Genomic DNA, 25,281 nt, shown 5'->3' on the forward strand with positions numbered 1-25,281 from the left:
CATCCACTTAACACACTGTTTGCTGCTACAACTACACATGTTTCTTTTCCAGCTATTTATTTATGAGTGACTTATGTATGTATGTATGTATGTATATATATGTATATATTGTACTATTCTTAGTTAGTGTATTGTCTGTCTTGTCTTAATGTTGGTTTAAAATGGAGCACTGTAACAAAAAAAATAATTTCCCCCAGGGATCAATAAAGTATTCTGATTCTGATTCTGATTTAATATTCTTACAATTAAAAAAATAAATAAATATCATTCTGCATACATGAATTTCCATTTGTATTATTATGCTACATCTTTGATAGAAGTGGGCTTCCTCTAAAGGAGTCTGGGCCCAGCCTAAGGCATGGACTAACTGCTGTTTCACACTCAAACGAGCCAATTGACCTGGTTCAGACATCTAAATGTGATGCCTCCAGGACGCCTCATACCTGACCTGTTTTGAGCTTTTCTAAGTGCAGAGAGAGCCTGGGACAGGACCAGGAGGTGATAGAGAAATTATGTTTCTTGGTTAGCCTGGGAAGGTTTCCCCCAGAAGAGCAGGTGGCAGTCGTAGGGGGAAGTAAAGTCTGGGCAGCTTTGAGCCAGATGAGCAGGAAAAAGCTAATAAATGGATGAATGGGCCTGATTTGAATTTGGCCAGTTTTCCCTTAAAAACTGTGACCTCGTGGACCTCTGGACAGCTTCCCATTCTCACTGCTTGCATACATTTCATTATGGACCGTTTAGATGTCTTTGAACCTTTAGTGTGAAAGTGAACCAGCATTTATGTGAGGGGGTTCAAATGCAGCATATCAGTGCAGGAGCATAACCAGGAGCGGGCTTGTCTTTTTAGGCCAAAACATAACCTTTGCTCATTTTCCTATACACTACATGCCCACTGTGCATCCTGCAACTTTATCCATTCCCCTAACGTGGAACACAAGTTGGACGATTTCTGCTTCGACTTAGTAAAGAAGTCCAAGTATTTATGATGGGACTTTCACTGGGAGATCTAAAAATAACAGGAGCACTAAGGACACTACCTATAAAAGGTGATTTAACAAATTCAAATAACATATGAGTTTTGATTTTCATGCTCTGAAACATTAGTTCATGCACTTTTTACTTCTAGGCTGGACTACTGTAATTAATTATTATCAGGATGTCCTAAAAATTCCCTGAAAAGCCTTCAGTTAATTCAAAATGCTGCAGCAAGAGTCCTGACAGGGACTAGAAAGAGAGCAGATTTCTCCTGTTTTGGCTTCCCTTCATTGGCTTCCTGTTAAATCCAGAATTGAATTCAAAATCCTGCTCCTCACATACAAGGTCTTAAATAATCAGGCCCCATCTTATCTTAATGACCTTGTAGTACCATATCACCCTATTAGAGCACTTCGCTCTCGCACTGCAGGCCTACTTGTTGTTCCTAGAGTATTTAAAAGTAGAATGGGAGGCAGAGCCTTCAGTTTTCAGGCCCCTCTTCTGTGGAACCAGCTTCCAGTTTGGATTCAGGAGACAGACACTATCTCTACTTTCAAGATTAGGCTTAAAACTTTCCTTTTTGCTAAAGCATATAGTTAGGGCTGGACCAGGTGACCCTAGATACTCCCTTAGTTATGCTGCAATAGGTGCAGGCTGCTGGGGGATTCCCATGATGCAATAAGATTCTCTCATACCAACCGGTTGCAGCAGATGGCCCCGCCCCTCCCTGAGCCTGGTTCTGCTGGAGGTTTCTTCCTGTTAAAAGGGAGTTTTTCCTTCCCACTGTCGCCAAAGTGCTTGCTCATAGGAGGTCATGTGATTGTTGGGTTTTTCTCTGTATGTATTATTGTAGGGTCTACCTTACAATAAAAAGCGCCTTGACGTGACTGTTGTTGTGATTTGGCGCTGTATAAATAAAATTGAATTGCTCAAAGTTGTAGAAATTTTCCAGTCCACCGATTTAAAGTTAGATCACGGACAGACAGGCGCATGCTGATGCGTGATTTCAGATAGTAACTTCTTTTGTTACTTGTGTTTACTGAAGTACAATCATTTTTTTCCTCCACAATCTAATAGTCACTCTGAGCCTTTCCTCTTGCTTTTCCCCTTTCCTCTGTCCTTTTTTTCCAGCTCATTACTGAAGGAGGCAAGACAATGGATCACTGTGACAACGCCAAAGTTATCATCACCTTGCTTGATTATACTTCTTTGGCGCTTTTTTTTCTCTCCCCTGCGCACATTACGAACACACACCTACGAAAATACAGAGAGTCGCACACACACAGACACACAGAACATTTTCTCAGATGAGCAGGCTGCCGGGGGTAGTGTTAGGGGGCTAACTGAATAGCCATCACTCTGATAGAGCGCCTTCATTGAGGCTGTAAAATTAAACAGCCAATTTCACCTGGTAATTGGATAGTGAAATATTTGTGGTCAAACTCGCCGCCATGAGACAGTAGCAGGGAAGAGAGTGAAAACAGGGCAGATCATCACATTTAACCGTCACAATGGTGAAAAATCTGCCAACCTTATATGACACCATACATAGCTAGCGTCCACTTGTGAATGAACTTGCTTTCAGAATGAGAACACGGAGAATTTGCTCACATTAAACAGCAACAGGTTAAGACACGGTTGGGCGGGCGATGGTGTTGGTATTCACAGTAGCGGGAGTGATGATAAATTTCTCAGGGTCAGACATTAAGAATTCTTTCTGTTAGTCTCTTCCAAGCACCTTAAATTGCCATAAATATACTCTAATTAACAAGCTGAAGCTCCTGTGAAGTCTTTCAACCCGCTCACACTTATTGCAAAAATAGCATTTACAGTACAGTGTAGTTTTTCTTAATTACCAGCATATGAAAGCGGGAATAAGGGGGCTATACCAGCAGATGGTAATACCTCAGGGGTTGAGCTTCTTCTTTCTCGACATACTGTGTTTGCCAATATAAACTGCGGAGACGCCACCCTTGGGTGATATGAACTCTGCATCAAGGAGTGAGTGCCTTTGCTAGGATCAAACACTCAAATGAGCCGTGATGATGAGCCCGGTGATACATGTTGCTGTCTCCGAGCTTCGGCCACAGAGGGCTTTCTGCATCAGCCCATCCCTTCTTCTCCTCACATTCGTTGCCCTTAACCTCAGGCTTGAACGTTTTGAACTTACTTCAGAAGACTTTTACATTTTTTTATTAAAGATTTTCAGTGGACCACATGCTACTAGGTTAATTGGTACTTTTATATTTTTGACTGATGTGCTGTGGGTCTGTTGTAATGTCTGGTTGTGGCAAAGCGTTTTCATGTGGGGGAAAAAACAGCAGCAGTTATATAAATAAAGTTCTTCACTCTTGTGGCTGCGTGAATTATGACTGTTGTCTCTGAAAAACAATGTGAGTACTGCTATTAGCTGCAAAAGCTTTTAGGGATGAGGACTGAGTGGATAGTTAGCTGAAACTGTGTGACTTTGATATGCTTGTTTGTTTCCCCGCTTCCTACCAACATCAAAACGTCAAAAATGCTTCTTATCACACTGACCTTTTGTCGAGTCGTTTCTTTAACTCAGACCCCAACCCTTTCACAGTTAAACATGTTTTTTTTAATGTCTAAATGCAATCCAAACCCTAATATACACTCGCTGGGCACTTTATTAGGTATACCTCGGCAGTACTGCCTTAATTCGTCAGGGCACATATTCAACAAGGTGCTGGAAACTGCTCAGAGATTTTGGTCCGTATTGATATGACAGCATCACACAGTTACTGCAGATTTGTCATTTCAGAAAACCAGTTTGAAATGACTTGAGCTTTGTGACACTGAGTGTTATCCTGCTGGCAGCACACTGTGGTCAAAAAAGGATGGACTGTGGCATTTAAACGATGCTCATTTGGCAGTAAGAAGCCCGAAGTGTGCAAAGAAACCAGCCTGAACTCTTCACAGAAGGCAGGATGAATTCATGCTTTCAAGTTACGTTCACTAAATTCTGACTTTACCATCTGAATGTTGAAGCAAACATTGAGACTCATCAAAACAAGCAACATTTTTTGGTTTTTTATTGTCTAATTTTGGTGAATACGTGGAAAGTATAGCCTCAATGCCTGCTGTTAGCTGCCAGGAGTGGCACCTGTCACCGGTCTTCTGCTGCGTAATTCATCTGCTTGAAGGGATTCAGAGATGCTCTTCTGCTTACCTCTATAGTAACATATGGCTATTTGTTTTACTCTTGCTTTCCTGTCACCTTGAAGCAGTCTCGCTATTCTCCTCTGATCTCTGGCATCAACACTGGCATATCCACTGCTCAGAAAACTCCCACTTAGTGGATATTTCCTGTTTGGTAGACCATTCTCTTTAACCTCCTAGGACCTGGCGTCCACATATGTGGACATCACATTTTGGGTTATTATAGACCAAAATACTGAATTTTGCTCTACAAGAGCCTGATATCCACTTATGAGGACATTATACTGCTACTGTTCTATCGAAATTTTAAACGAATATCCTCATATGTGGCTCTCATTTTTCTTAAAAACAAAAATAAGGTAAAAAAAAAAAATCTGGTAATTCTTTGTTTTTACATTCATCGGGCCCCAATGTGACCAAATATTAAAGAGAATTTAAAAATGCATGCCGTGGAAGAGTTCGGGTCTTAGGAGGTTAAACCCCAAATATCGTTGTGTGGGAAAATCCAAGTATATCAGCAGATTCTGAAAGCAGACCAGCTCGTCTGGCACCAACAACTACGCCCAATGTTCAAAGTCACTTAATAAATCAGCTTTCTTTCTCACTCTGATCCTCAGTTTGGACTTCAGCGGCTCGTCTTGACCACGCCTACATTTTTTTTTAGTTGCTGCCACATGATTCGCTGATTTGTGTTATTATTAAAAGGTACTTAATAATCTATTCTATCTATTCTATCGCTGTGCCATTGAGAGCATCCTCACTGGATGCATCACCACCTGGTATGGCAACAGCACCGCTTACAACCGCAAAGCTCTCCAGAGAGTAGTGCGGTGCTCTGAACGGATAATTGGAGGTGAGCTTCCCTCCCTCCAAGACATCTACAGGAAGCGGTGCCTGAGGAAAGCGGGGAGGATCATCAAGGACTCCAGTCACCCCAGCCATAAACTGTTCAGACTACTTCCCTCAGGAAGGAAGTTCTGCAGCATCCGGTCCCGTACCAGCAGACTGAGAGACAGCTTCTTCCACCAGGCCATCAGACTGCTGAACACGTCATAGACACCTCAGCTTCACTACTGGAACTTCAACATTATGCACTCCACACTGTACAGTAATGCCACTGTTTTGCACATGTCTCACTCTGTATATTTTTATATGTTTTGTTTTATTGTTTACTCTATTTAATTTGTAAAATATGTGTACACACACACACACACACACACACACAGAAAAACATATTTAGTATACACATCCAGAAATGCATATACTGTATGCATATATATATATTGTACATATATTTATTAGTTCAGATGTAGCCATTCTTATATTTTGCTTGTTTTACATTATTGTATTTTGCACAACTCTGTTGCTTGTGAAGCTCGCACACAAGAATTTCACTCACATGTACTGTAGCAATGTACCTGCACATGTGATGTGACAATAAAAGTGATTTGATTTGATTTTGATTTGATTTTGATCTATGCTAGTGCTAAGATATCAGGCAACACTGAGTTATTGCTAATATTTATACAGTCTGCACAACTTCAGTTATCCAGTGGCATAGCATTAATTCAGCCGAGGAGCAAGGCACAGGTATTGGTCGATCAGATTTATTCATAAATTTCCTTATGTAAGTGAAAAGTTATGTTTCTCCGATGATGCTGGAGAACTAGCTTTAAAAGCAAAGTTAAATACATGTATGTAAAGGCAAGAGAGATATAGATACTTCTTTCTGTGTTGTAGTTCTCGTTCAGTCCACTGAAACATGCACGCAGTAAACACTAAGCACTATGGGAAAACCACCAGACAATAACAATTCAGGCTGCTTAACTTGCACATCAGCAGTCTAGTCAGCCAGCCAGCCAAGCAGTCAGTGTCAGAGATGAGACAAGGCCATAATCCAATTCTGGTTTTTACACGGCGTCATGCCTTTACCTTTGACAGCGTGATTGATGTGTATGTAAATGTGTTTTGAGGAGGGCTGTGAGCAGCTAGTTAAAGCAGACATTTAGGGCTGCTCTGTCAAAGATGAATGGAGGGAGGAAGAGAGAGAAGAAGAAGAAGGAATCCAAAATAAAGACAACTATTGATCCATGAATGAAAGAAGATGGACATTGAAGGAGCCCCAGACAAGGCGTTATGTACCTCTTGAACGTCACTCTGCATTCATGGGGAGGCTGCTTGACAGCTCCACAATAGCATACTATTGGGAATCTCTATCAAACACACACCAAGCAGAAAAAAAAGGTACTCCTTTTAAGGTGTCCTCTCTATTGTCCTCTCCCAGCCTGGTCCTTCTTTTTCCGTAACCATTCTGAAAGTCAATAGAGAGAAACAACTCAACCCTGAGGTCAATACACTAAATAGATAGCAGATTTCTCTCAAGACCAGTGAGTGTGTCTGCCTGGTGTACAAGTGTAGGTCTTGATTTGAAAGCGTGAGTTCCTGTGAGCGTGGCTGTGCGTGCGCGTAAGCTTTCTTTTGCGTGCTCTCACACGTCCCTCCGAGATTGTCATGTGGGTACTAAAGTTTAGCAACTTTACCGGAACAATAGGTGACAGGAGCCTCAAATCTGCCCGCTCGTTTCCACAGCAACCAAGCAAAGACGGGGGAAAAGGGTGGGGATGCGAGGAAGGGGGAAACAAGTCTTCTCTCCATCACTCACGCACACATCCGCTGCTATTTGAAGCCATCAGTCACCGTAGTCAAGTCTTTCCCTTGAAACTTAGCATGCAGGGAGAAATCTGTGTAACTGGCACCGGTAATCTGTCTGGATATATTGTCAATCTATTATCCAAAGCAGTGTGTTGAATGCATTCATTTTCTGTCCTTCGTAATGGACAACTGGGCTGGGGAAAACTTCAAACGATGAGACAGAAACGATAGATTATGTTGATGCAAAAACGTGATTCTGGCTACAGCTAACTTTTAAAGCCGAAAGGAACGAGCAACTGTGACGCTAATTTAAACAGATCAATTTAGACGAAACTGATTGGATTAGGTGAAAGTGACACTGAGTAGTGATGTGCGGATTGATACTGAAATATCGATTCCTCCGATACCAGTCATTTATGTTCTAGAATCGATTCTCACATTAAAATATCGATATTTTAGTAATTTAGGGTAAATTTGTAGTTTATCATTAACAAGAACACAGTGGAAAGAAACTATATCATTCGGATTGTCTACATTGGAAGGAACTACTTCCTCTTCCGCCTTTCATAGTCATGTGCGAAATATGGCTGTATAAATGTGTCGCAGCCCCTTGGCGTGCGCACTCACAACAATGGCTGAGCGTAGGGACGTATTTTAAATCCACAAACAGCTGAGACTTGGTTTGCGATACATGTGGCAAGAAAGTGAGGTGTTGTGGCAACACCACAAATTTGTCAAACACCTCAGAGTAAATCATATCAGAGAATATAACGAGCGTATGTTGAGGCGAACTGAAGAAGAAGAGTGGACATGGACAGGTGCTGCTAGGGCGAGACAGACGTCTCTCACGGAGTCCTTTAGTGCTGCAGGCAGGCAAGGTGTTCAAATAACGCACAACTTCAGGTTTTTTTGTTTCTATATGATGAATTCTGCATCATTAAGTGATAAGAACAAGTAATCTGATGTCCTGTAAACATTATGACGCTATAATTTGAGATACAATAAAAGATACAATAAATAAAATACGTTTTTGTACAAAGTATCGGTATCGAATTTTACTTGGTATCGGATCGGAAAGGAAATCAGTGGTATCGCACATCACTAACACTGAGCCATATTAGCAGCAGGTTGTAACAGGACAAAGCTACATAAGAAAGGGAAATAATAACCAAAATTATGGGGCGTAATTAAACTGACAAAACACTTTTATATTAATGAAAAGTTTGCAAAACTGAGCATATGCATAATGCACCGAGCCGAAGAAAACATCACTGGGAACTTTACTTGACTTATTGATTCTTTTGGGACTAATGAACAGCGCCTCAATGGTATCAGTGGGATACAGTTCATTCCTTTTGACACAATTAGCATTTAATCAATATCATTACTAATGTAGTGGAATTCGTTTCTCAAGTATTCTTTCACTGACTTGTTTTGGCTTGTCTGCCTGCCGCTCCACAGACATAACAAGCTGAAAGTATGTATAAGTGTTGCTTACTCATTAAAGCACAGTAAGATTTTTTTTTTCATTAGAGAGATGGGTCCTTTCAAGCTCTGTCTTCCACAAAAGATTTGAAAAGGCAAACTTGAAAAGAGAAGACACACGTATATGACATGTCTCTAAAGTATGAGGCAAACAAATGGAAAATGAAGACATTTTTCTTTGAGACTATTGTTGATTTTCTTCCCCCCTCCTCGCTATCAATACGAACTCCTTGTATAGAAATGGAGAAATGGATTGATGGGAAACAGAATACTCATTTCCCATAAAATGTTTCCACAGACATCAGATGGCATCAAACAACGAGACAGAAAAACCGAGAGAAGGAAGGAGGGAGAATGTTTTGTGACAGTGGGTGCAAGAGAAAAAAGAGACCCTGGATAACTCCTCCATGCCCCCTTGTGCCCCGTAGACCCAGCACCCTGCTCTCCTGTGACTCTGATGAAAAGGAGGCTGCAATCCCTTTCAATTTGGCCAGTGAGCCCCAGTCCTGTTAAAGGCAATCGACTGGCTGAACAGAGGCACTATATCATAATATGCAGGTGCAGACGAGCCCGGCAGAAGAGAGAGGGGACACATGGCACCTTAGGAGAGAGAAAGGGACTCTGGCATCCATCTCTCTCGCACTTAGGCTGACACTCAACCATGGGGGAGAAATACACACACACACACACACAGGCTGTGGCCATGCTGCAGTGGGGGAGCAAAAACACGAGAGGCGAGAGAGAATAGAAAAGTGGAGGAAAAATGGGACCTATCACTTCCTTCATTTTTTTCTCCTTCTCACTTCAGGTTAAAAAAAAAAGGACAGTCTGAAAGAGAAAATGTATTTTGTGGCGAGTGGTATGGCAAAGAAGAGGGGAAGGGAAAGGACCTGTCTGGAATGAGAGCAAGGTGTTTGTTTGTGGTGACTAAATGCCTCTGTAGATGCAGGGGAGGCCAGTGGCTTGGCTAGAGCTGTTTGTTATCGGGGGTCTCCAGGCCCAAGAGGGGCTGAGCCTGGGGGAGGCTGAAGAGCCAGAGCCCTTGCCCGGGGAGAGATGAGAGGCCAATGGGCTGGAGAGGGTTTCACATTCCACATGAAAAATCTGATTTCTCCTAAAAATATTCAGCATATTGCCATTTCCTGCCTGGAGTGTAATTAAACGTCTAGTACCCAAGTGCTGTAACCAAGCCGTGTAGCCAATATACTTAACAGCATCTAAATGTTGACTCTTCCAGGCTCCATAGAGTACATCACTGAGTGCTGCACACGGAGATTGAGGACTTGTGGTACACACTTGACTTGTAAGAACATAAAGCATTCATACCCTTTCATCCACTTGAGGGCCTGTGCTGTACGAACGCTGGGGAAATTGAAGCTCAGAGCTTATAGTACAGGCTTAGGTCAACAGTTTGATAATATGTGACATCTGATCTGCTTCATACACAATTCTTAACAGCCACACAGTGTTGAATTGTGAGGTCTATAACTGGAGGCAAGGATAAAACCCCAGAAAGTCTGCAATTGTGTAGTTTAACCATGACCTGTCAGTTATGCTCAGCTTTGGCTCCAGCTTATCACTAAACACTGAATCATCCGAGTCTAAGACTTAAAAATAGCCCAATACAGCAAAAATACTAACTAGCATGGATGCAACAAACAGATTGTGGGCTACAGTATTTTGCAGAAACTCATTCTTTGAAGTTTTAATAATGGTGAAAATCAAGTAGGTGTTTTCAACAACGATCAGGCTCCAAAGCACGACAATCACCGTGCCAGCACAAAAATGCTGCATATTCATTCAGCATATACTGGCAACATCATAAACAATAAAAATGAACAGGAACACACTTTAAATCACTTTCATTTGTTGAATCCAATTTGGATTCCACTGACTCTGCCAACATTAAAAAGCAAAAAGATGAAATAAAAGTTTGCCACAGCCTCTTCACCACCTGCTGCTGTTTAATTACCAACAAACAGAGATTCAACATCATACCTTCCACCTCACATGCTGCCTACACTACACTTAAATTGTTTGAACAGTTCTGTTTGCCCTTGCTGCTATTAAACAAACAAATAGCACACGAGGAAGTCCAAATGGATCACAGTGCTGAAAGATAACAGAAGTTACGTGTCTGCGTCGAAAGGGAGTTCAATAAAATCAAATCTGGTACATATGAACTATATGGAGTCACATTAAGCGATACTAATGCCACCACTCTCATACATAGGAAACAACATAAGAAATTAATTCCCCAGGAACACACAGTACTGTGAAAGCCACCCTTAGTTGTTTATAATTTGCTGGGGATATTGGAAAAAGCTGCAAATATAAATGGAAATACAGTATATCAGGCAAAAACAGAGTTCGCACAATCCTAAGGAGGTTGAAAGTCAAAATTCATTCTTCAAGTCTCTAAGGTAGGGGTCTCGAACTCCAGTCCTCGAGGGCCGGTGTCCTGAAACTTTTCCATGTGTCCCTGCTGCTGTTACGGCAGCTCATGAGTGAATGAACACGGTGCAATAAATGTACTTTTAGAAGTACATTTTTCCAAACACTTGCATTACTTAAATTTACTTGAGTAGGGTTAGGGGTTGCCACTTCAGCATGCAGTCAGGTTCTATACTCTTGCTAATGACCTACTAATTTTGTTCAGGTGTGTTGCACCAGGGACACATGGTTTCAGGACTTCGGCCCTCGAGGACTGGAGTTCAAGACCCCTGCTCTACGGTAAGTTTAGGTAGTGGACAGGAATCACACACTTTCCAGGTGCTATTACACAGTGGATCAAAATCTGACAGATCTGACACTTGATAATTAACCAATTTTGCAAGATCCCGAACACCACAACACTCACTGTTGTACTTCTCTCCTCACCACCTCTGTAAATATTGAAGATAATCCGAGTCAAAATTTTCAGATCCATCCTGAAAACCTGTTGCCACTGATTTGTGTAATTTGGCACACCTCGGGCTTTTGTCTGCCTTCCTTAAGAATGGCTTCTTGACAGCCACCCTTCAACTGAGATCATTTCTGATGACACTTAGCCAATAGTAGATTATCCACTGAAGGGTCTGATGCAGCTCTCGTGTCCTGCATCAGGTCTTTGCTGGATTTTGTATTTATTTATTTATTTTTTAAAGAAAATCACATTGACCGAGACTCCAATTTCTTCTTTTCTCCTCCACTTGTCCAGTATTGTCAAATTTTTAAGTACACACTGCACATCGTGCTTTTTTTGGTCAACGACTCTTTGGGAATCCCCTGTTGATGCAAAATCATATTTCATGCCTGTCAAACTGTGTTATATTTGACATTTTAGTAGAGTCAACAAAAAATGGGAACAAATTATGCATTTTTGTGACAGACTGCTAGTAACAAAGTGCCTAAAAATACAATTTAAAACTAGTTTGTTGCTAAAAGTTGCACAGTATTCATGTTCATCCATCACATTGTAGTGAGAACATTCTGACATGTGGCAAATATCGAGCCTGCATAATAGTATTTCCATCGCTGTTTTGAATGACTGAAAACCTTCACTTTAACAGGCAGAAGAAGCCAAAAATCTCACATATACAAAAAGGTCTTAGATGTGAAGGTAAACCAGCCCTACTTATAATCTACAACCCAATTTCCTCACCACGGATGCTTCTTTTTTCTTGGAGGCTATTGTCTGTTATCCATTTATTTTCTGCTGCTTATCCAGTTTAGGGTCACGGGGGACCCAGCTAACATAGGGCTATGTACACCCTGGATAGGTCGTCAGGCTGTCCCAAGGATAGCGCAGACCATGCAAACTTTACACAGAAAGGCCCCAGCCAAATGGCGGATATTAACCCAGGACGAAGGTGCCACTATATGCATATAAATATCTGTTTCCAATCCAATATCCAGGATATTCATCGCTGCTAATCTTGACCTAGCTGGACTGCATTCCCTTACATAATACCACATCCATTTTTTATGCTTGATGTAAGTGTAATTCAATACTAAAAATTGCTCTTCATAGAATAAGCTCCCCATTTTCCATTCACATATTTACATTAATCTGATTTTTTTCGTTGCTGTAATTGTTCACAATGTCCGTTCTGGCTGCAACAAAATCCCTTCCTGAAGCGATTTCAATGTAAATGACAGGAGACATAATCCACAGCGCTCATGCAAAGATAATTTCCCATAGTTCAGCAAAAAGGTAATATGAAGCTTCAGCAGTCTGAGTAAGCCAAACCAAGTGGATATCTTCCAGTTTTAAAGCCTTTGTAGAGTGAATTTTCTTGTTCGTGCCACATCTCAGCAAGTAAACTCTGCTTACACTGAAAAGAACGACGATTTCAGTACGCCGTCGCTTTAAGACGGCGTCTCTACATAATTAATTTGGCCATTGAATCAGCTGATTCAATTAGTGACTCATACCTGCCAGGCAAAGCAAACACAAAACCATGCATGCATCTGCGTACATGCTTACATGCACGCACGCACACAGAAGGACATATATGAGCGGGCCAAACTTTATTCCTCGCAAGCAACTTTTGACAAGTTCGCTTCCACATCCTGGAGTTGTATTTAGACGTGCAAGAAGCGAGTGCTGGAGAGCAGTCATGTAGAAAGAGAATGCTGTTACTGGAGTTATTAACAGGCTCCTGTGTTTCCCCCCTCTCAGCTGAGCTATTCAGAGCATAGCGTTCCTCATCTGCCACAAACACATGCCGACAGACAGACGCAGCAGACGGACACACCGTGCAGCCCCTCGCGCTGTGCAGTAATATGTTTTTTGCCCATTTACAACAAATTAAGTTTCCCTCAAAGTGAATTTCAAGCTTGGCTGCCTTTGGAGGGCGAGCAACTCTCTTTTCATTAATTTTCATTCTTTCCCTCCAACAAATGATCTACTGTACAGCCCGCTCGGCGTTACTCTCCTCTCCCTGTCTTTTTTTGTTCTCTTGTTTTCTCCCCTCTTTACCTTCCTTTTCCTGCTTGCTGGTGAATTTGGGCAATGGAAAGCAATTACACTGTCAGAAAGGTGTATTCTGATTTATTAAAAGCCTTGAATGCTATCTGTTTTGTTCCTCTTTGTGTCCCCTCTGGGGAACTGAGTCCTGACACCCAAATGAGACAGAGTGAGCGCTCGCTGCTCAACGCTCCATCCTGAGAGTCATCTAGAAAGCGACGGAGTAAATATCCATTGGCAGAGGAGGACAGATAGATGGCCGTAACGCAACTGAGAGGATGGGAATAGATTTGCCTGTGAAGCCCAAGAAATGGGAGACGTGAAAAGACAAAGAGAAGGAGAAGGAGAGAGACTACTACAATGAACCGCTTTAAAAATTTGTCGTCTTTCATTTCACAAACCGCATTCTCCTTTTCAGTGCACCGCACACCAGTAGACATCACCCCTTTGAGAGAACCTCTCATTAGCTTAATTCCTATTTATGCAAAAGCAAAGGAGGCTAGAGAAAGAGGGTGAGAGAACAGAGAAAGAGAGACGGAGGCCTAAGCCATTAAGGTGTGAATAAGTTCCAATTTCCAAAATAAATATTATCTCTGTCTGGTAACCCGAAATCTGTGTGCTTTTGTGCCAGCTTTATAATAAGGATCAACAAGGGGTCAGCATTGCGTGAACATCACACATCCAACTCGCAAAGGTTCACCTGTGACACTTTAATCTATTTATCCCTCCTGTTTTGCCGACACACAGTGCTGCTGGACTGTGTTAAACTGTAAAGTTAAACACACCGCAGACACAGACGCCCTCGCTTTCACAGCAGGCTACACATTAACAGCCGTGCATCGTGCGCTCCCCCCATCCTCCCCATGGTCCTCGGCACCTCTCCCTCATTACTGCGTTCTTGATCACCAGAGAGATGGAAGAGATGCAAGGGTGGAGATGCGTAATAAAGCATCTAGTATCCTGGGGGAACCATTGGTTGAAGATATGAGGCCATACAGCACTATAACATAAGGACATAGATCATAAACCTGCTTATCTTCTGCTCCCTCTGGATCGGCCTCCTTAGACAAGCATCCGAGGCTAAAGGACAGCCACGGCTTAAGCTTTTTTCTCAGATTCTTGCGCCAGCCTACATGATATTCAGAAGCGTCTCATATATTAAGGGTCACTCGCTAATGAAGCAAAATAGAAAAGCAGAATAAAAACAAGAGCCGTTGCCAAGAAACCCACAACGATACGACGACGACCTTTCCGTCTTTGAGGAATTTCCCTACAGTTGTGATGCCGGGCCACTGTAGGCAGTGATTAACATATTATTAGACGATAAAGAGTCTAGCTCTTTCATCCAGATATCTAATAGCTGCTGCCAGAAGAAAACGGAAAACTTCCCGAGGCCACCGGAGAACAATTTATGACAAATGCAAAAACAAGGAAAGGAAATGGCAAAGAGGTAACGCGAGGACCTGTAAAGTTAACGGCAGGGGAAGAAAAAAGAAAAACAAAAGAGAGACTTCATCAGAACTTAGTGGAGGGAGAAAAAAGTATAGGGAAAATTAAATTTCCACCCGCTGATAGAAGTGTACGCCTCGTCCTTTGCGTTTGCATTTTCCTCTTTAAAATACATTTTTCTCCTGTTTGATGTTAAGGCCACAGCTAATGCATTCATGAACAGTCTGCCACTAAAGGGAAAAAAGTCTGTTATCTTGTGCTGTTTACCTCTCAGCTCGGGGAAAAGCAGTTTACTTACTCGAGTGGCGCCAGCTTGCTTGGCTGGTGAAGTGCTCGTGTCTGTTTTGAATATATGCTAACCACAAATGTATTTTTGGGAGGAAATATAGCTAATATTTCCGATTGCCTCTCGACCCATCTGTCTGACTTGTAGGTACTGTAACGAGAAGGGAAAAATAACGACAGCGTGATGAATGTGGCAGAATGTGTCGCTCGCATACTAATATATGGTCAAATCTATTTGTGTCGTGATGGCTTTCAAAACAAAGACAGTCTGGACTTTAACCACTGAAACTGCATCACCTCACCTCACCACATCATGCTGATGAAGTCCTGATTGGCTATTCAGGGGCTGGCCTTTGAACGAGACAGTCACTTGTTTGAGGGCTCTCTTCATTACAACCCAATCACAGAGCCATTCACAGAATAGCTCCAGTGTCAAGAACTCAGATATCAGAGCCTCCTTTCACAGAAAGTTGGCATGAATTAGTTACTGTAATTAAAACTGGCACTCTGTCACAATGGTGCTGTTCTATTAGTTGATGACAATGTATGATGTGTGGAAAAAGCCTCGCTGGAAAAATATGAACGCCAATCACTATGTTCAGTAGTGAAGACACAAGTGCAGCTCCTGCTGTGTCTGATGGCTCAGTTATTACTCATAATATATCTTTATTATTGTTTTCTAATACAGATTCTGCAGGTTTAAAACAGGAAGTCGAGATCACTTGTGAAATACACAACGTAATTATGAAATGTCCATGTAATAGGAGCTCTTATCAGCACAGTGGCAGTCTATGATGCCAAGCCCGTGGTTTGCTTCCTGTGTTTCCATCAGTTTGCCTAACCTGGCTCCTCCGGTGTGGCTGCTGACCTTCTCTTCTCTCCACGGCTGGAGTGGCTATTGATTGGATCTTGGCACACGGTGTACAAACACAGAGATAAGGAGAGAGAGAGGGAGGCAGCCAGGCAGATATAGCTGCACTGCCCACTCCACTCCACTCCTCATGCTCCAGATGCACGGGGATGAGAAAAAAAAAAAAGGAAAAAAGCTCTGTGAGACTCCACTCCCACCGAGCAGACACCCAGACATGGTACCTGAACACTGATAGCAGACAGGATTAGGTCTAAAATTCAATCACAACAGTCTAAGTAATGTTAAGTCACTGCAGCTGACAGTGACCACAGCTTTTCATCAACACAGCACAGGTGATCAATCATAATCTCGCTTTGATTTGTGAGATTTAAAAAAGAAAAATGGAACTGAGTGGATGTGACATCTCTGGACTGTGATTCTCAGATCAATAGTTTCACTTGATGTGTGTATGTGAGCTGAATCACAGTGTAACAGTGAGCAAGGACAGGCCTGGTAAGTCGCACGGAGGCTTTATGTTGGTCAGCGGCCTCTTCTCCCCCTCCCACCCCGAGGTTGCTCTTTTACACTTTCTTCCCATCTGGTCTACAGGCGGAGGCTGTGCTGTGTCAGAGGTGACTAACAGTGTCATAGCTCTGCCCTCCCAATACAAGAAAAACCTGAAAACGCTGCCTCTGCAACTCCTGGGCAGACACCGCTTACTGATGAGATAAGAAGAAAAACACCCAAGGTGGGCAAATAAGGTGCCATCAATTCAGCATGGCTGGGGGACACCTGAAGACTGTAAAAAAATGAGGAGATGGTAGGCATCTTTTCAAAGAGGCTTTTTAGTAGAAGGTCAATAGCATGTTGTCTCTTCCTCTGTGTCTCCGTGGACATAGATGCCTCAGGGGGAGAAAGAGAGAGAGAGTTTTACTCCCATGCTGTCAGGACGGTCGACAAAAGGAAAAGCTCAGACAGACAAGAACCAGAGGAGCAGATGCAGGGCCGTGAGCCCGACAGAGAAGGAATGGGAAGAATCCAAAACCCTCTCCTCTGGGGAGTAAAATAAATTCTTCTGGTATTTGTCTTTGTGTGTGTGTTTTTATGGATGTCTCTGTAGAGGCTTTAAAGGGCATGAGTGTTGAATGAATGCTGGGAAATTCACTTTGAGCAAATAATCAATGAATCAGTTTATACACACAGACCTACATGCTTGATATATACCGCTCTCAAACAATTAGAATCTCATCAAAAAGCTAATTATACATGAAGTGGAATATTGCACTTGTGGCTTTAGTTTTGATGCTTTGGGGACTCAAAATGACTTACAATACAGAAATGTTGTTAGTTTGCGTACTGAATTTGTCTGGGACGTTTGCGATAAATTACTGAGTGAATGCAGTGCACTGTAGCAGGCTTGTCATACAGGTAAGACGTTTTGATAGCATTCGTTAGCTTGCCTCTATTATTGGGTCGGTTGTCTCTCGGCTCCCTCTCGACCGGTGGTTCAGGTCAGGCGAATTGGCGGAAGGAACATTGTCAGCAAACTATTTGGTCCAAGTTTTGGCATTGTGGGCAGGCACTAAGTCCTGCTGGAAAAAGAAATGAGCATCTCCATAAAGCTTTGGATTTGGAATTGATAAAATAGAGAGGATCAGCCGCTGCCAACAGCAGCAAATGACATGGCACTCTGAATCATCACAGGCTGTGGAAACGTCACACTGGACTTCAAACACGCTGACTTCTGTGCCTCTCCACTCTTCCTCCAGACTCTAGGACTTTCGAATGAAATGCAAATTTTACTTTTAACTAGAAGGCTGAGCATAAGCCCGGTGCTTTTTCTCCTTAGTCCAGGTAAGATACCTCTGACATTGTCTCCTGTTCGGGAATGTCTTGAAATTCAAAATTATTCCCTTTCCTGAAGACGTCTGTGCGCAGTGGACCTACACCAGGCTCAGACCAATCCTTATGAGGCTTCTTAGCCTGACTTTTCTTGACAATCCTGTCTTCAAGCTTGCTTGTGGACAAATTTCCCTTCCAGATAACTTTACACCAATGTATATATACAACTGATATTAAATAACCTAAAAGAAATGTTTAAAAAAAAATACAAAATATGCTTGGAAATAGCAGTTTGATATTTTGGGAACATAGTGATAGACTTTCCTGCTGAGAGATGAAAAGATTAAGACCAATGTGATATCTGTACATTAAATATTCAATTCAGTTCGATTTACGTAGCGCCAAATCACATCAAGGTGTGCTGTGTTGTTAATACAGTATGTTGCATAAAGCCTTTGCTTAGCCTAGCTGCTTTACATGGATTTAAGTATAACACTATTTCTTGTCTAGCAGTAATTTTCTGGAGTCTCAATTGTTTGCTTGGTCTCAATAAACAATTACGAACCATAAGATTGTTGCTTTTACACTTTGGTGTTAAACAAATTTAGCAAAGATCCAATTGTAAGCTTTCATTTGCTTGTAAAGGATTTTATGTCCTCCCATTGTCAGCTTTTAAGCAAAGCTAAGCTAACCAAGTTCTGGCCTTTAGAGAGACATTTTTACAAGCACTGCAGCCCCAAAACTCGGGCTTTGTGGGGATCATCTGAGAACATAAATGTCCAATGTGGCTGGACATTAAATGGTCTGTAACCAGCCAGCTTCCTACTACTGTGTGACTGGAGATAACAGAGACATCCTTTGTTATTTACACACAGGGTCTCTAATCAGAGATTTGCAAAAGTTTTTTCTTTGCAGTGCTTGCAGCTGTTTCAAGAGGTGAGGACAAAATATCCATGATGCAATGCATCGGTGGACATCAAACAGATTTCTACTGCTGTGAGCAACATGTGAGAAAGGACATCTCTTGTAAGAGATTATATGAGAAGAGAAGAGTCAGAGGACAGAAATCATGCTAAATCTATAATAAAGTAGCCAAAATAAAAGCTTGAACGTGTTGTGTATTTGTTGCTCAGGGTTTTTTTTTTTAGTACAGTTTGAAGTCAGTGTTATTTTCTGATAGCTTCCAGCTGGTGAGGTGATACAATACTTTAATCTATGCGTGAGGAAATGAAAGCATATATGATGATTTGGTGTCTCAGAAGCTGAAAAATGAACACATTTATCAGTATTTCTTAGATGGAAAAAAACAAGATTGAACGGCTTTGCTAATATGTAAGCTACGGTAGGAAGGAAGCACAAACAAGAGATTCTGACAAACATGCTTGCAAAAAAACCAAAACAAAGCTGTATTATATTTTATTACAATGTAGCTAAATACATGTAGTAAATATCTACCGTTTAAAGTCGATTAGGGAGACTTTAAGGGATTTTCCAGACTCCAATGTTAAGATAATAACTGTTCGCGTTCTCTTTTGCTTTTAATGATGATAAAAAGAAACAAGATGATAGGATTGTTTTTTTATCATGTCAGGTGATGTGCAGTAAAGAAATTTCTCGCGGGAGGTGTAGGGAGTTTCTATTCACTATTATATGCAGTAAGGAAAGTTAGGTGAATCCCAGTATAGGTCTTAATTAGCAGGCGAAAAACTAGGTGAAAGTGAAAATAATTCAGAACTGAGTATCTCAAAGTTATATTCACATCCTCCAGGCTTGCCCTTTTCATTCATCCCACATCTCTCTTTCAGTCTCTGTCCCTCTATTTCAATCTCTCGCTTTCTCTCTTAATTAAATTGTCTTTTCCAGTGCACCTCAACTGGAATACATTCTGTCTGGTTCAATGTAATTTACACATTAAATTCAAATCACTCTGCTCTAGTGAAACCTGATTTGGGTTAAAAAAAAGAAAAGAAGAACAACCTGTCTTATAAATCAGTAAACACTTAATAATGAAAAGAGCTGGAGGTAAAAAAAAAAAAAAAGAAAGAAAAGAAAGAAGACAACTACAATTTTTCTGCTTTTTTGGTACAGTATCTGACGCTCCCAGTGCCGGCTGGATGGCAGAGATTTTATTCAGAGGAATACATTACATAAAACAAATTAGTCAGCAAGATAGAAGAATGCCAGTGCAAATGGCCCTGGCTCTTATTTCCATCCTTATGAGATAACTGTACCCATTAGAAGGTTAAAGCTATTGTGGTGTCCCTGTCGTTTCCATAGACTCTGCCTTGGAAATTACAGCAATCCGTCTTTAAACTTTGATGCAGCCAGAAAGCTCTCCTCATCCCTTCTCATCCCTTTCTCCCTGACCTGTATGTGTGGAGTAGCATATGTGTCTGTGAGAGACAAGGGCAGGTAACGGCAGGAGAAAAAAGGGTATGAGAGGGCGGGGCTAGGCTGTCTGCCACCCAGGACCGGAGAACATAAAGAGAAAAATATGGTCATAAAACGTCTCAATGACTATGAATACTAATACTGATCCTGTGAGCCAAATCTACCAAGCCTGCCCTCTTTCTGTTCCCTGCAGTTTTGCTCGCAGAACAAGTCGCTTAAAAATGAAGCGAAAACAGTGAAGCGCACAGGCTGAATTGTATAAGTTAGTACTTACACAGTGTTACACACAACACAAGGATAGTATATATGGAGGACCACGTGCATAGAAATAAAGAATTCTGTGCTTAAATAATGAATTGTAGAATAAATTCTGCATTTGTAAATTCATTTTTGAATTCTAATGTAACAAACAGATTTTTAAAATGCTTTTTAAATCTTCATTTCAAAAACCTTTTTCGAATTGCACGTTAATAAAGTGATTTTCAAAACGCTTTTTAAAATGGCGATTCCACTCCTCATTTCAAAATCCATTTCCCTTTCCTGTTCGCTCAGGGATTAACTTTTGGATTAGCTGTTGGATTAACAACTTCATTTTAAAAATCCTGCTGCTATTCAAATTAGCCACACCGGATGTAAGGAGCTCTCTGATTGGTTGGACAGACACAGGTTGTCTGCCTGGATTTTGCTAGCTCATAGCTTCGGCCTGCTAAGAAGCGTGTGTGCTTGTACAAAGGCCGTTCAGCCTCGGGATTTACACTCGGCTCGACACGGATATGTGAAGAATGAAGGGACCCTGCAGCGCAACCTCTGACTGAGTGCCTGTTTACGCAGTCTGACCACCTGTTGAAGATAACGTGCTAACATGGCTAACGCTAGCATCACCGCACGTAGCCCCGTTATTTTAAGGTCATCTTAGCTCATGAACATTTTACGTCGCCGCTGTACGAGCTAGCTACGTGTGTCGTAAGCTGCTGTGCTCTTCACAAATAAAGCTGGAAGCAGCTCAGACTATTAGAACCAGCACTGAGGCCTGTTACATTTATACCTTGTTAGAGCAATGGCTGCAGCCTACAGCCTTTAAACTAGCGATTAAAATGCTGACAGTAAACTCGTCAGTCCAGATGTTACCACATTACTTTGTGATACTTAGAGTTAAATCAACTGAGACAGGCTGATTAAAATAACAGCTGTCAGTTCTCTCATTCATTATATCAAGACTGGAGATCACACTACTGATTTCAGTTCATTTAATATGTGAGTGCACAGATTCATTCTCAACTGGACATAAATGATGATCAAAGGTTGTATATATGATGAATTCATCAAATCCCAGCCTCTAACACAGTGCGCTGAATCTTAGCTTTGAATGTCCAGTATATTCTAATCAATGCAATTTAAGCATTCACTGAACCTACAGTATCTACACCTACGCCCTAACCACCACAGTCTAATCCTTCGGCTATGATTCACTAGACTGCCACTGACTGCCTGTCTCTTCTCATTATAGTGACTGTGTACCTCCACCCAAGCCGCTGCCCCTTTTTCCATTCCCAGGATCCGTCTATGAAATCTTGCACCTAGTCATAGCATTCAGTCAGAGTTTCATGTTCATAGTTTGGCCTCATAGTTCTCAGTTCATAGCTTCCACAGTTCATAGCATTCATAGTTTCCTGCTCTGTAATTTAACAATAATAATAATAATAATGGATTTATATAGCGCTTTTCAAGGCACCCAAAGCGCTTTACAATACCACTATTCATTCACTCTCGCATTCACACACTGGTGGAGGCAAGCTACGGTTGTAGCCACAGCTGCCCTGGGGCAGACTGACAGAAGCGAGGCTACCATATCGCGCCGTTGGCCACTCTGGCCAACACCAGTAGGCAGTAGGGTAAAGTGTCTTGCCCAAGGACACAACGACCAGGACAGAGAGCCCGGGGATCGAACCGGCGACCTTCCGGTTACAGATGCGCTTCCCAACCCCCTAACTAGGCACTGTAAATAAAGCACTGTGTTCACGCCCGTTTTGCCTCCCTCTGTGTCTGCATTTGAGTCCACACCCACAGCCTGGCCCTCTCGGCCGTAACAGTGGCCTCACATTAGAAGAAGATTTCATGGTAGAATCAGTGACTCCAAGGTCTCCAGGTTATGTGGCAGCACAACAACCCATCCACCACCGTGTGACACTTGGTGTGAGGTGTTTTGTGTTTGGTTTTCATCCAACACAGCCAGGTATTTCCACTTTTGTTTACTTGCCTGTCCAAAATTTGTGGTGTTTCTTTTAGAGAGAAAAGGTTTTCTCCGGGCTGCTACTTACCCTCTAAATTCATACGGAAACAGTAAGTTTCTCAAAGTACTGCATCGAAAAATGTTCTTATTTACATGACTACATGTTTACCTTCCATGTCACTTGATGTTTGCATCACTTTAGGCACCTAAAGTACTTGTTAATAGTGGAAAAACTCCAGTTTGGGGGCTAATATTTTTTTTCCAAACAATGAAAAACGTCCTTATATTTAGACATGGCAGCAATGGGCTATAAACATGGGTCTCCATTTAGAGCTGCAATCACAAGGTGTTGTGTGATGATTCGAGCGTACCGCCTTGTGATAACCTGACCCAGAGCCGCTGCAAACCGACCAAAGAGATACTGACTACGCAGAGTGAAGCATCTACGTAACAATGCAAGAAAACACAGACATATGAGGAGGGTTATGTGACATGGGAAAGAAATGCAAAGATCACAGCAGCGAACTGCAGGGACTCCGTGTTAACACAATGTTAACTGTGCGTCTATTTAATTGTGTTTTATTTAGAAAAAGTTTTGTGTTGTGTAAACAACACTAGTATAAATATAGGATAAGTAGAACAGCTGCTTTGCTAACTTGTATTATGTAATGACAGGCTAATTAGCTAAATGTTGACGTTGATGCTAGTCAGCCATATGCAGTTATAAATGCTTGATTAAACCGAGCCAGTCTGTTAAAAGAAACCCACTAGATTTATGTCATCTATTTTAGAATCATCACGACTCAATCATTAATCATATCCTGAAACGACGGCCCAAAAGTGTCTCACTATTTCCCACTATTGCTGACAGTCGTACATCAAAGCAGCGAGTTTCTCTTTGACATCAGTGTAAGCTTTTACACCGAATAACCTCACCAAGTCAACGCTGCAATTACACAGAAGGATCTTACCACAAATGTTACCATAATCAGAATATGAAACACCCAGTTTCACACTGTTATTATCATTGTAGGTCAAGAGATCTTTAGTTTATAGAGATATTAGTGCTGCTTTTTTTTTTAACCATACTATCAGCTGTTTCATGCCATGGTTTCTAATTTTCAAAGTCCTTTCTGCATTTCATGGTCAGGTGCTCCTTATAAATACCTGTACTTTCATAGTAACCCCTTGCAGCAAGCTTTCCCTGACAAATGTTGGAGGACAGAAGAAAAAGTCGTAATCTCTCAAGCATTTCTAATGAGTTTTTCTCCTACAATTATTTGATAAGAGCAGACAAGACTTGAGGCAGCATCTATGATACACTAGCTGCTACTGCTGAGGTGAGAGCTCTGCTGATTACACACACAGCCATTTACACACACACACCCAGAGGCTTACAGTCTGTCATCTCAGAGTGCAACAATCCTAATAATAACACAAGAGGCTGAAGTTATGACCAGCAGGCACACCCGAGTTACCAATCTGGACCTCCTTAATCTGAACACACATAAAAAAGATGCCTTATAACCCTTCCATCTCTAATTTTCACCACTACTCGACTTCTCTGCTCAAGCCATAACCACAAGCACCCCTCACACACTTTGTCCTCCAGCTGCTCACGGCACTTTCCAGCTCCTAACTCTTACCACACTGAGTCCCAGTTGTTCCCTCTGCAGGTAAGGCAGGTTCCTGCGCTCCAAGCTGGCCAGGTAATGCTGCAATCTCGAGTAGGTGTAGGGGTAGCAGTAGGCAAACTGATATACGTCGTCCTCTCGGTCAAAGCAAAAAGCAAAAGACATGACATAGTTGCGTCGGTGGTCAGGGCAGCGGTAGTAGTACACATTTTTGGCAGGAAGCCTTTGCCTGCAACGACAAAAGATAAACCCAATACAGAGAAATCAGAAAGGTCATTTACAGTGCTGATTTCCTATTTTTTGAATGTTTGTCACACGTAAATGTTTCAGATCAGATAGATAACACATGTAAACAAAAACTGCAGTTTCTAAAAGGTGTGTTTTATTAATAAGTGGAAAAAAAACCAAACCTACATGGCCCTGTGTGAGAAAGGGTATTGCCTCCCTAAACCGAATCACTGAGGGTCTACCCTTAACAGCAACAGCTGCGATCTAGCATTTGCGATAACTGGCAATCAGTCTTTAACGGCATTGTGGAGGAATTTTGTCCCACTCATCTTTGCAGAATTGTTGTAATTCAGCCACATCAGAGAGGTTTCGAGCATTTACAGCATTTTTAAGGTCATGCAACAGCATGTCAATCAGATTTAGGTCAGGACTTTGACTAGGCCACACTTTCTTAAGCCATTCAGAGGTGGACTTGCAGGTGTGTTTTAGATCATTGACCTGCTACAGAACCCAAGTGCGCCTCAGCTTGAGATCACGAAGCGATGGGCGAACATCTCCTTCGGAATGTTTTGGTAGACGGCAGAATTCATGGTTCCATTTACCACAGCAAGTCTTCCATGTCCCAAGGCAGCAAAACAGCCCCAGACCATCAAACTACCACCACCATATTTTACAGTGCAGTTTTTTAATGTTGTTCTGGGCTCTTTTGTGAACTCTTGGGGGAGTCGTCGACGTGTTCCTGGAGTAATTTTGGTCGGCCCGCCACTCCTGGGAAGGTTCACCACTGCTCCAAGTTTTCTCCGCAGGTGGAAAATGGCTTTTATTTCTTGATTTAACAGGTCTGCCAGTAATCCAGTGCCAGTGGGTTCAGAGAAACTTTTTTTTAAAGGTGGTTAATCACAGTTAATTCATGACTTAACACAGGACGAAGTAGATCTGGATAACTTTTCTTTATTAATTAATGAAATCATAATTTAAAAAAATGAATTTTGTATTTAGTCAGGTTATCTTTGACTAATTAAAACTTGTTGGACAATTTCAACCACAAGCAAAAATATGAGGAGCACTGAGACCAAAGCACTTTTCCATGAAAACAGAGACATGTATAGTAATGGATACAGAGCACTTA

General features: G+C 41.8%; 1 protein-coding gene across 1 annotated transcript in view; it reads right to left on the bottom strand.

Moving 5' to 3' along the window:
- Window positions 1–25,281, bottom strand: part of agbl4 (AGBL carboxypeptidase 4) — a 335,409-nt gene that overhangs the window by 126,724 nt on the left and 183,404 nt on the right. Inside the window, exon 5 of the mRNA XM_005920756.3 lies at window positions 23,937–24,153. Within this exon, the coding sequence (XP_005920818.1) occupies window positions 23,937–24,153 (217 nt within the window). The remainder of the gene's footprint in view (window positions 1–23,936; window positions 24,154–25,281) is intronic.

The sequence above is a fragment of the Haplochromis burtoni genome, unplaced genomic scaffold, assembly GCF_018398535.1.
Source record: "Haplochromis burtoni strain Fernald_Lab_line unplaced genomic scaffold, NCSU_Asbu1 Contig_42, whole genome shotgun sequence".
NCBI lineage: Eukaryota > Metazoa > Chordata > Actinopteri > Cichliformes > Cichlidae > Haplochromis > Haplochromis burtoni.